This window comes from Ranitomeya imitator, chromosome 7 (genome assembly GCF_032444005.1).
Source record: "Ranitomeya imitator isolate aRanImi1 chromosome 7, aRanImi1.pri, whole genome shotgun sequence".
NCBI classification, from domain to species: domain Eukaryota; kingdom Metazoa; phylum Chordata; class Amphibia; order Anura; family Dendrobatidae; genus Ranitomeya; species Ranitomeya imitator.
The window spans coordinates 118,199,705-118,211,809 of record NC_091288.1 but is presented as its reverse complement, the minus strand read 5'-3'; the positions used below and the strand labels follow the sequence as shown (position 1 = coordinate 118,211,809).

General features: G+C 45.9%; 1 protein-coding gene across 2 annotated transcripts in view; it reads right to left on the bottom strand.

Annotated features, from left to right (window-relative positions):
• The window catches only part of CFAP410 (cilia and flagella associated protein 410), a 249,374-nt gene that overhangs the window by 208,906 nt on the left and 28,363 nt on the right, over positions 1 to 12,105 (bottom strand). The window contains exon 2 of one of the 2 annotated variants that reach the window (XM_069733765.1): positions 303 to 321. The exons of the other annotated variant lie outside the window; for it this stretch is intronic. Within the exon in view, the coding sequence (XP_069589866.1) occupies positions 303 to 321 (19 nt within the window). The remainder of the gene's footprint in view (positions 1 to 302; positions 322 to 12,105) is intronic. 2 annotated transcript variants of the gene reach the window in all.

The following is a 12,105-nucleotide window of genomic DNA, read 5'->3' as shown; positions in this document are numbered from 1 at the left end:
CGGCACGTTTCTGATTGGTCGCTCGCAGCAGGCGGCAACCAATCAGACACTGGACACTGTTGACGTCACTTATCTCCGGACATTAGCTCCGGACATTAGCTCCGGACATTAGCTCCGGACAAAGCCACGGAAGTTGGCACAAATTGCAGGAAGTAGTATTCTAGGCAATTATATATTAGACTATACGCTGCCTCTTACTTTTATTTCTTTGACCTTGTATGAACAGAGAATAAGTAGAACTGATCAGAATAGCTCTAGCACAACCAGAGGTACAATGCCTGAGATATGAAGGGAATACTTACATCGGTAAGACGGCTTCCCCTGAAATAAAGAAAAAATGTGTATAAATGGACAATTCTGAAACAGGAAACATTTATCAGATTATATTACAGAACTAAACAAAAACAGGAGTCTACATAAATCTCATTTTAGTCCTTGAAACCAGGGGCAAAGGCCTATAAACCTTAGAAGCCACTGTGTCCACTGTAACTTTTTGTCAGGCTACATACAGTCATAAGGTAACATGGAAGGAAAAAAAATCTTTTGCGGACTCATTGTGGGAATTGCAGCAAAATCTGCACGTACTGGGACCCCAAGGATGGACCAGAACACAATAGTAGAAGCACTCAAAGCATATACAAGCTTAAAAGAGTCCGTGGGTATATACACCCTTGTGTGCACACTCATGGATGCACAGAACACAGTGATCGGTGTGGCACCACTGACCAACAGTGCATCGAAGAGGCTTTTCCCAAAGTTTAGTAAAGTGACTGAGATCATGTACTAGGAGCTGCTGAATTCATTGCAGATTAGCTACACGGATGCTAAACTATTCCCCAGCAAAATGTGCTTAATTAGGAACTGAAGGGCGATTCATGCTGCCGACTCCAGTCAGCATGATCCAGTCACTGGCTGCATTATTGTAATTGTGTTGGTTTTAGGCAGAGTTCTCACACGGCCGCATGGAAAAGCGAGGCAGTAATGTCCACAAATTGTGGCTGTAACTTGTTCTGCGTACTCGTATGCTGTATGGACGGATGCAGAAGCTGCGTTTACATTGCATGCATTATTCTGGGCAAAGTAGCACATGTTGCAATTTTTTCCATGCAGACCATCAGTCCGTGTAGAAAATCGTCCAAGTGCACTGGAATAGGTCCGTGTACTCTGTGTGTGGTTGATTACAATAAAAGCAGGCTGAGGACTATGTGTCTTGGATGACTTGTCCAAGATGTGGCTTCCCGGTAGCTTCTCTTAGCTCTGCTCCCCATGATTGATGGGCGTCTCCCCTGTGTGTATAGGGATAGACCGGTCTGTCATATGGAGCGGGCAGGTAAAAACCCCTAGAGGTCTGCCCTGGGCTAGTCATCCAAGACTCCAGTTCTCCAGCCGCCTTCTCAGTTTGTTGTCTCAGAAGCGTCGCAGTGTTTCAGGGTAAGGCCAGGATCAGACACACCAAAATACGGCCGAGTCTCGCAGGTTAAAACCAAGCTCTGGCACCGGCACTCCAGAGTGGAGCGTGCGGCTGCATAGCAATACATGGAGTTGCACGCTCCGCTCTGGAGTGCTGGTGCCAGAGCTTGGTTTTAACCTTTGAGACTCGGCCGTATCTCGCTGTAGTGTGACTCCGGCCTTACACATACATGGTTTCCAAAGCAAAGCATCTCATGTGAATGTTTGAAAAGCCTCTGACTGGAATCTAAGAGGTAACGTTTCCACTTGTGGTGAGTGATGTGCTCGACATGACAGTGCAAGGAGACTTAGGCAATGTTCACACGCTGAGGATTTTGCTGCGGATCCGCAGCTGTTTCACAAGCGTTTAGAGTACAATGTAAACCTATGGGAAACGCAATCCACAGTGCACATGCTGCGGAAAAGAACGCGCGGAAACGCAGCGGTTTACATTCCGCAGCATGTCAATTCTTTGTGCGGAATCCGCAGCGGTTTTACACCTGCTCCATAATAGAAAACCGCAGATGCAAAACCGCAGTGGAATCCGCACAAAAACTGCGGTAAATCCGCAATAAATCCGCAAGAAAAACGCGCAGTTTTTGCCCTGCGGTTTTATCAAATCCACTGTGGAAAAATCTGCAGGAATATCACTCTACGTGTGCACATACCGTTAGGCTGTGTGCACATGATGAGATTTTGATGCTGCATATTTTCAATGTGTCAAAAACGCAGCATCTTAAAGGGAACCTGTCATCCCGTTTTTTGAGATTGAGATATAAATACTGTTAAATAGGGCCTGCGCTGTGCGTTACTATAGTGTATGTAGTGTACCCTGATTCCCCACCTACGCTGCGCAATACATTACCAAAGTCGCCGTTTTCGCCTGTCAATCAGGCTGGTCAGGTCGGGTGGGCGTGTTCACAGCGCTGTTTCTTCCTCAGCTTTACGTTGGTGGCGTAGTGGTGTCCGCACGTTGAGGTGACTAATCCACTGTGGGCACGTGACCAAGGAGCGCGCGATCTGCGCTATCACCCCCTGTCATCGGTGGGGGCGGCCATCTTCCTGGGGCCCCGCGTGCGCAGATGTAGTGCTCTGCTGCACGGGGCTTCAGGAAAATGGCCGCGGGATGCCGCGCGTGCGCAAAAGAGATCGCGGCGGCCATTTTCCCAAAGCCGAGTTTGCATCTCGGCTTTGGGAAAATGGCCGCCGCGATCTCTTGTGCGCACGCGCGGCATCCCGCGGCCATTTTCCTGAAGCCCCGTGCAGCAGAGCACTACATCTGCGCACGCGCGGCCCCAGGAAGATGGCCGCCCCCACCGATGACAGGGGGTGATAGCGCAGATCGCGCGCTCCTTGGTCACGTGCCCACAGTGGATTAGTCACCTCAACGTGCGGACACCACTACGCCACCAACGTAAAGCTGAGGAAGAAACAGCGCTGTGAACACGCCCACCCGACCTGACCAGCCTGATTGACAGGCGAAAACGGCGACTTTGGTAATGTATTGTGCAGCGTAGGTGGGGAATCAGGATACACTACATACACTATAGTAACGCACAGCGCAGGCCCTATTTAACAGTATTTATATCTCAATCTCAAAAAACGGGGGTGACAGGTTCCCTTTAAGGAATGTTCACACGATGCGGAAAACGCTGCGGATGCGCAGCGTTTCCGCAGCTGCGGGTCCGCAGCAATTTCCCATGAGTTTACATTACAAAGTAAACCTATGGGAAACAAAAAAACGCTGTACACATGCTGCGGAAAAAAACGCGCGGAAGCGCAGCGGTTTACATTCCGCAGCATCGCACTTCTTTCTGCGGATTCCACAGCGGTTTTACAGCTGCTCCTATGGAAAACCGCAGTTGTAAAACCGCAGTGAAAACCGCAGAAAAACCGCAATAAACCTGCAGCAAAAACGCAGCGTTTTTGCCCTGAAGATTGATCAAATCCGCTGCGGAAAAATCCGCAGGGGGCAAGAATACGTGTGCACATAGCCTAACTGTACCAGCAAAGTGAACGGGTTTTATTGAAATCTCAGGCCCACTGACTTCTTTTTTTTAGCGTAAATGTTGCATGCATCAAATTTGCAATATGTCAGTTTTTGCTACGTATATGCTATGTATTAGGTGAAGAGTTTTTCCAAAGAGTCGCATTAGATGTGAAAAGTCAGGATGTAAGCAAAAAAAAGAAAGAGCACATGCTCCTTTAGTGCGTTTCTTCAGCAGAAATACACCAAAACACGAATGTAATCCACACATGACTGTATCAACAAAGTTTTTGTCAAAGAAAAACACCACTATCAAAAACAAAAACAGAATTTTTGGTTACTCACCGTAAAATCTGTTTCTCAGAGCCTTCTTTGGGGGGACACAGGAAACCATGAGTGCATGCTGCTGCCAGTAGGAGGCTGACACAATGCACAAAAAGTCAGCAATGTAAACCCCACATACTGGCACTAGGTTAATCAGTTAGTGAGAAAGCAGTAGGAGAAGCAACATGTGAAAGAGAAAGACAACACACAAACTTAGACTGTAACAATTTAACACAGTAAACAGAGCTGTTAAACTTGGGAGGGTGTTGTGTCCCCAATGAAGGCTCTGAGAAACAGATTTTATGGTGAGTAACCAAAAATCCTGTTTTCTCCATCACTTCATTGGGGGACACAGGAAACCATGGGACAGGTAGTAATGGTGTAGGATGTGTGGCCTGTGAGCTCCTGGTCTGCTTCCTCCAAAATCTGCAAACATCAGCTCAAAATCACCCTTTCTCGCCCAGCTGACAACAGAAATCATCTCTACGCGGCATCAGGCCTCCTGTGAGACCAAGATTACTTAATTTGGCCTCCCCCTTCATCTTTATCTGGTCAGGCCGCATGGTCTGGGCCTAGTTGCAGGCTCCAAGCCACAGCCGCCCTTATACCTGGGCACATCAACTCCCTGCCTTCGCCTGAGATACCAGCAGCTGACTGACGCAGCCTGCGGGACTCCTGCGGCCCACATCACCCCAGCTGACACCGAGACCCAGAAGCCGGAGCATTGCGACGAGCGCCCGCTCCTCCTCCACAGCAATCAGACCGGTGGCAGGTAAAGAGCCCCTCCCCCCCCCCCCCCCGTCTGCGCCTGACGCGGTGCAGGGGCTGAAGAGGACATCTGCGAGGGCCGGGTGACGCGACCCGAGACGCTCTAGTGCCGGGTCTCACACCTTCTGTCACCGGGTCTCGGCGGCGGCCAGCGTTGTAGCGGCGCCCTCTCCTCCTCCCAGACGACAACCAGAGGAGGCGATCGGCGACAGAGGGGGCGGTAGTCTCCGAGGTCCTGCCGGAGGGCGCGAACGTGGGAGCGGCACCTGAAGTCGTGGAAGATCGACTGAAGCAGGACACTGTTCCGGAGCTCCCCCACGCCGGAGGTAAGAGGTCCCGGGACCAGCACTCGGAAAGCTGACACCCTGTTATAGCGCAGCTGCAGCGACGTGCCTGTAGCTGTTGATCCCGGCGCCTCCACGCTCCAACTCCTCTCTCCCGCACCGCTGCTCTGATTAACCAGACGACCTCCCCCCCCCCCTTCCCCTGCAGGGGTAACCGAGACCCCATAGAAGGGCCTAGACCACACTAAGCCACACTGTGCCATATTGTTGCTGGGGTAAATAGCGGCAGTAACGACTCCTACATAGGAAGATCCGGAGACTATTACACCTATCTCCGTGGGCTTGGAACTAGGAGAGCCCCATTAACCCCTAAGAACGCGACTCCCCTCTGGAATCAGAGGCAACAAGCCTGCGGCACTTTAATAGGAGCTGATACCACAGAGACAGTAGCTTCCATACGCAGCTCCCAGACCCTGCAAGTATTTCACCCCACAACCAGCAGTAAAATCAGGCAGGGGATTAAAGTAGACTTTGCTACAAGCAGGGAAGAATCGTTGACCTACGGACTGAACCTCATAGTGCTCTCATATGACACCCACAGTGAAGAAAACTCATCCTCCCCTCTTCAACAAATACTCAGAAATCTAGAAGTTCTAACCTTGGGAGAATTGGGTCTATCCCCAGTGCATCAGTGGTCCTATACTGACACCTAGTGGCCACATAAAAGAACTGCCTGCCCAGTTTAAATTTCAACTCATAGACCTAAAACACTCCCAATACTCTCCAAACCCCCACTTAGCTACTTTCAAATTTAAACAGACACCTTTGATGTCTTAAAGTTAACAAAATGCTCGCTTAAAAACCCACCCCTGCAAGTCGGAGGAGGAAACAGCAGCTTATTTTACTCTTGTCAGCATATCACACAATGGTGAAATCCAACACAAAAACACCTAAACAGATCAAAGCAAGTGTTTTAAACACCCAGTCAGACCTAGACAAATACTTGAAGAAGCGGCTCATTACCCCAGGTGCTACCAAAACAAACTACCCACCAAATTCGGCTCAAGAGAGAGAAACTGACACAGAAATGAAGAGTGACTCGGACATTGGCTCTAGCGGCAAGGACCAAGCGGTGACACGTTCCTTTATCAAACGCATCCTATCGAGGGCCTTAGGCCCCATAGGTAAAGAACTATCGGACATTAAACAGGAAATAACCCAGCAAGGGCATAAATTAGAGACTTTGGAAAACACACAGACCAATTATACCGATCACTCCAACGCTATTCTAGCCTGCATGAAAGCCCAAGAAGAACAAATGCATATCATGCACTCCACCCTTGAAGACCACGAAAATAGAGAACGCAGGAATAACATTAGAATAAAAGGACTGCCCGAGTCGGTAGCTTTTGAAGCTTTAAACAAGGCTGCTACTGAAACTTTCCGCTCCCTCCTCCTAGACCAAGACCCTCAAGACATCGAAATTGTTAGAATACATAGGGCATTACGCCCTAAACCCAAACAAGGAGACCCGCCTCGTGACGTTTTGTGTAGATTCCTTGATTTCCGCACTAAGGACTTGATATTAAAACGTGCAAGAGAAGCGCAAGAGATCACCTTCGAAGGCTCGCACCTGAAATTATTTCAAGACCTATCATCAATCACTCTGAGGAAACGTCAACTCCTCAAACCACTCACTGAAGCTCTCCTTCAGAAAAAACTTCAATACCGATTGCTCTTTCCATTCGGAATACAGGTTATCACAGAAGGGAAAAGGTTCCAGGCTAGGACCTCAGCCGAGATACGGTCATTATGCAAAGACCTAAACATATCCCTGAGCCAGTTCCCAGATATTGAGACTTTCCACGCAGCCTCTTCTATACAACCTCTCCCTCCCCCTCCCCCATGGCAACAGGTTTCCACCCCAAGGTCACAAAAGTCAAGACGTAAAGGCTCAAGATTGACCCCTACTAAAGACCCAGACTCATGAAGAAGGCTCTGGCCGTTCAGTGAGAATTTCTTCATGGGTCTAACCACCCATATTCCCCCTGGTTGACATGTTTAACACTTCCAGGAAAGCCTGAGTTAATACTAGAAATTCCTCTAGTATTTATCTTGTTGGATGTCCACTTGTGTGATTTTTCTATGATGTTTAACTGTTTTTTTTTTTTTTTTTTTATAAGAGTAATGTAATAACTAATGAAAGTTAACTTGCCTCCTCCACTGCAGGTAATACCTGACCTCTCCCAGGTATATGATTCACTACAAAATGTACTCAGTTAAAAGAATGTTATGGATTTTTTTCTACATGTTAATTCATCTTTACAACATTTCTATACCCCCTCCTCTTCCCCCTTCCACCCTTGCCTGCTCTCCCTCCTCTCTCCCCCTCCAGGCACCTTGGCGGGACTGTCGCAAATGGACCAAACCTCCAGATGACTAATACACAAAAGGTATTTAAATTACTCACCTACAACACAAATGGGTTCAATTCCCCGATCCCCAGAGGCCAAACCCTTTCAAGATTTAAAAAAAATAAATATGACCTACTACTCCTTCAAGAGACCCACTTCACTAAGGATAAACTACCCTCCTTTGAAAAGGCTCACTATAACAGATGGTACCACGCTACGTCACCCCAAGTAAAATCGAGGGGAGTGTCTATAGCAATAGCTAAGGATATTCCATTCCTCTTGCACGACCAATTGATAGATAAGAATGGCCGATATATCCTAATTAAGGGTATTCTGGCAGGTGAAGCGGTAACCATATGTAACATTTATACGCCAAATAAAAACATCTAAACTGGCTTAGATCTATATTTAAAAAAATAAGAGAATTCAGGGAGGGTATACTCGTCATGGGAGGAGATTTTAATTTGGCTCTCGAACCCTCAATAGATACGACCAAAGGGACAAGTGCCATTTCCATGAGAGATTTGACAAGAATAAAGTCTGCTCTACACTCTCTTAACCTCATAGATCTCTGGTGCTATTTTAACCCGTCCAAACGTGATTACACGTTCTTCTCACACCCACACAACTCATATCACCGAATTGACTACTTCCTTGCCCCTAGATCATTACTATCAAATGTCCAACAAGTAGACATAATTCCCTCAATATTCTCAGACCACTCATATGTATCAATTGAATTAATCCTCTCTAAACAATTCACCCCATGTAGATCGTGGCAACTGAATGATACACTGTTGGACAACCCCACATCCAAAGCTCGCATCAACAAGGCCATTCGAACATATTTTGACCTCAACGATAATTCGGAAACCTCACCTTTAATATTATGGGAGGCCCATAAATCAGTGCTACGAGGTGAACTCATTTCAATAGCTTCCTACCTTAATAAAGCAAAAAATAAAGAAATTGAATTCCTTCATAAGAAAATAATCAGTCTAGAAAAACAACATAAGTCAACACTACTCCCACAAACACTTATTGAGCTCACGACTGAAAGACAAAAATTAAAAGATCTACTCAGAGAGCAGTCAACCAAATTTTACACGTCTTGGAAAAACCGTATATTTGTCCACGGCGACAAAGCCTCAAAATTAACGATGTCATTATTAAAGAAAAGACAGGCCCGCACTTTTATACATGCTATTAAAACTAGGGAAGGTACTAGAACCCAAAACTATTCTCAGATAGAGAAAGAATTTTTACATTACTACAAATCTCTATATCAATTGCGTCCAGGAGAAGAAGAGAGTGAGGTATGCAAAAGGAGACAAGATATTCAAACCTTCCTGAGAGATTTAAACCTACCATCCCTAAGTGATGCCCAACAACGCCTACTGTCCAAACCATTCACGCTCCCGGAGCTCCGGTCCGCCCTGTCGAATTGCCCGAAAGGGAAAGCACCAGACGGTTTTTCAACGTACTACTATAAGTCTAACTCTGAAGTATTACTTCCCCATCTCCTTAACATGTGCAATTCTCTCCAAAAAGGTGGAAATGTCCCCTGCCAATTTCTAGAAGCCAGAATCTCTTTGATTCATAAAGAAGGGAAAGATCCAGAACAATGTGGTAGTTATCGACCCATTTCCTTGCTAAATACGGATCTAAAATTGTATGCAAGAATGCTGGCTAATAGAGTGGCGGATGTACTACCATCCTTAATCTCACCAAATCAAACTGGATTTGTAAAAGGACGAGAGGGGAAAGATAATACATATAAAATACTACATCTCATGCAATACGCGAAAATGAGAGATACGCCGCTGGCACTAATGAGTATGGATGCAGAGAAGGCATTCGACAAGGTGGACTGGCTTTTTCTATGAGAAACTCTAGTAAAATTTTGCTTCCCTCCCCTAACAATTACTGCAATCATGAGCATGTACACCTCCCCCACGGCACGAATTAGACTAAACGGTTCACTTACAGATTCGTTCCGAATACTTAATGGAACGAGGCAGGGCTGCCCCCTCTCCCCGTTACTTTTCGTCATGACTATTGAACCCTGTATTAACAAGCCATTCAACAAAACCCAGAAATTGTGGGCATACAAATCCGAGACACTCACTACAAAACTGCTGCGTTTGCAGATGACCTTTTGTTAGTGAACTCTAAACCCCTAAGAAGTATCCCAGCAATAATGGAAACCTTAGAGATATACAGTAAACTAACTAACTTCAAAATAAACGATACTAAATCGGAAATGCTAAACCTAGGCATACCAAACGATATAATGAGAAAACTCAAATCTACATTCCCCTTTCCGTGGCAATCCAAAAGTTTAACATACCTAGGAATTCAAATAAGTGCGTATCATAGAGATTTATTTGAGCTCAATCTTAATAAACTCTACCAAACTACGGCCCCCTTTCCTGGATAGGAAGGAAAAATATATTAAAAAGCCTAATACTCCCCAAATTTATATATGTTTTCAATATGCTCCCGATCCAAATACCCATCTCCTTTCTAACTAAAGTCCACTCATTATTCTTTAAATACATATGGCAAAAATGTAAACCCCGCATTAATTTCCAAACCCTTACCCTACCAAAAGACAGGGGTGGCATGGGTGCCCCAGACATTGTCAAATATTATCAGGCTGCTCACCTAGCTAGAACGATCCACTGGATCAGAAATGAAGGAAAACAACAATGGCTTCAAGTGGAGGAGGCAATGTCCCCCGTGCCACTGCGCTCCATCTTATTAAACCACAATAAAATACCAAATCTTAAGGACCATAAAAACATTTTTACGTTAGCTACCTTAAAAATCTGGAAGAAGTGGGGCGATGTCTTGGCTCCATCCTTTTCCCCCATTAACCAGAGTCTCCGATTTGATAGATTCTCTCCCCCTATCCGCTGCACGTATACCGATCAAGCAACTACTTGAGGACAGGTCACTTCTTCCACTACATGACCTACGCAAAATCCCAGGCCTATCGGGCCTCACCTTTCTTCAACATGGGAAATTAGCCCATTTTTTCTCTCCACCAAACCGGCCAATTGATTTGAACAGACTACTAACCCCCTTCGAGGTCCTCTGTGCCAGATCAAAACCCCCTCGAAAAATACTTTCAACGATTTACCAATCCTTACTCACCATCGATACACCTTTGAAACGAGCATACTTAGCCCACTGGGAGAACGACATAGGCACCCCTCTAACTGAGCAACACATCAAGTATATATACAAAAACTCTCATGGTCCCTTAAACTGCGTCCGCATACAAGAAAATTCTTATAAAATTATTACCAGATGGTATTTTACACCCAAACAGATCCATAGATGGCACAAGGCCTCAACTAATAATTGCTGGAGATGTGGAGCCAACGAAGGGAATTATATTCATATATGGTGGACATGCCCACAGATATGTCCTTTCTGGAAGGAAGTGTCCCAAATTATATATACACTTTTAGGTAAACACGTAACTCTGACGCCAGAGAACCTTTTTCTAAATCTTCCGATTTGGCCTCAAGACAGTAAAGCTTCTAAACTAGCTCAATATATTCTAGCGGCGGGGAAAGCGCTGATCCCCTCTAAATGGAACTCAACTATTATACCCACCACCCAACAACTTTACCTTAAAATAGATCAGTTATACTACGTGGAGGAATTAGCGGCAAGTCAATAATACCTACCTGTTTCTTATTGTCTGGTCACCATGGACTCAATTCAGATCTCAATCAACCTTCTTAAACTCAGTTTCGGCAAAATGAGTCACATCCTCGGTGCTCACCCTTCTGTTCCCCTCCTTCCACCCCTCCTTGTCCTTTAACCTGCCCCTCCCCCCCCCTAACTCCCTCTATTCCTAACCTTTTTTCTCTTTTTCTCCCTTCTTTAGTCTACATCATTTTCTTATCACTTACTAGTTAAAGTTCTTATGCAAAAACGGATGCAGACATTAGCTTCTAAAGTACAGCAATTCAGTTCTTGTATGACGTTCTTAAAGTTTTCTTAACGTAATAATCCTCTACATGTCAGTAATCCTTTATGACTGTTACATAGAATTGTTTGTAATACTGTAAATCATTTAATAAAAAGATCATTGAAAAGAAAGAAGGAAACCATGGGACGTCCCAAAGTAGTCCGAGGGGAGGGAACTGCAGAAATCTCTGATCGGAGAATTAACCACTGCTGCCTGCAAGATTCTTCTACCTAGGTTGGCGCCTGCCAAAGTGTAGGTATGGACCCTGTAAAATTCTGCGAACGTGTGGATGGAAGACCAGGTTGCTGCTTTGCAGAGTTGTAGGGAGGAAGCCCTATGGTGTACCGCCCAGGAGGTGCCCACTGCCTGGGTACAGGCCAGAGTGTGCTTTAAACCCAGGAGAAGGCACTCTACTCTGACCCAGTGTGCCTACAAAATTGCCATCCAGATCCAACAAGCAATTGTTGTCCTGGAAGGCGGAAGGCCTCTACGCACACCCTCAGGAATGACAGAGTCCATCTTCTTAAAGGGGGCTGTTGTAGCCAGATAGACATGCATCGCCCTAACCAAGTCTAACCTGATCAGAGAACGCTACAGAGGATGAGTCAGAGATGGACAAAAAGGAAGGGAGGATAATATCCTCATTTAGGTGAAAGGTGAACACCAACCTGGTAAGGAAAGAAGGTATAGGTCGCAAAGCTACCTTATCCTGGTGGAGAACCAGAAAAAGGGAGGCGACAGGAAAGAGCGGCCAACTCTCAGACGGGCCTAATGGAGGTGATGGCCACAAGAAACACCACTGTCCAAAACAGATGGCCTTCTCGATGTGGATCAAAGTGAAAACTCCTAAGGGCCTCCAGGTCTAAACTGAGGTCCCAGGGGTCCACAGGA